Here is a 650-nt window from a genome sequence, read left to right on the forward strand (position 1 = left end):
CCGGGGGTCTCCGGCACCAGGAGCTCCCGCACCGGGCGCCGTCAGCCTTGCGTGGTGCCGGCGCGGTTTTTTCACCCCCCCCAGCCTGGTATTTTTTTTTCCCTTTCCGCTCGCTCTCGTAGCGCCGCGCGGGGGCCTCGGCCACCTCCCGCAACCTCCCGCAACCTCCCGCAACCTCCCGCTTCCCTTCCAGGTACGTACTTCACCCATGAAGCCAAAGGAGCGGATGATGCGGCCGACGCAGACACAGCCATCATCAACGCAGAAGGGGGACAGAACAACTCCGAAGAGAAGAAAGAGTACTTCATCTAGAGCAGCCTTGGTTTATGAGGTGTCCAACCGTGGACGGTTACTACTGGCCCTATTTAAATGCTAAAGAGACAGCGATAGTGGAAGTTGCAACCAGCTTGTGTCTTTGTTTTTAAAGAGAAAAAAAAAAAAAAAGCAAGGGGGTGGCGAGTGGTGAGGCTGGGAGGGTCCGGGATTTGCTGTGTAAAAATATTCCTCGTCAAGTACACTCTGCTGTTCGACACCTCAGTCCGTTTGGGTTTTCTTTTTTTGGCCAGGTCCAGCTTGGATTTAGTTTAGTGAAGTCATTTGCAGAAGATTCTGTGCCTTGTTTCATTTCTGTTTCTGGGGGCGGGGGGGCT

At 54.3% G+C, this 650-nt stretch overlaps 1 protein-coding gene across 1 annotated transcript in view; it reads left to right on the forward strand.

Moving 5' to 3' along the window:
• CADM1 (cell adhesion molecule 1) overlaps nucleotides 1-312 on the forward strand; it is a 73,374-nt gene extending 73,062 nt beyond the window's left edge. The window contains exon 12 of the mRNA XM_009646595.1: nucleotides 194-312. Within this exon, the coding sequence (XP_009644890.1) occupies nucleotides 194-312 (119 nt within the window). The remainder of the gene's footprint in view (nucleotides 1-193) is intronic.
• The last annotated feature ends 338 nt before the right edge of the window (nucleotides 313-650 follow it).

The sequence above is a fragment of the Egretta garzetta genome, unplaced genomic scaffold (assembly GCF_000687185.1).
Source record: "Egretta garzetta isolate BGI_Z169 unplaced genomic scaffold, ASM68718v1 scaffold110, whole genome shotgun sequence".
In the NCBI taxonomy this organism is placed as follows: Eukaryota; Metazoa; Chordata; class Aves; order Pelecaniformes; family Ardeidae; genus Egretta; species Egretta garzetta.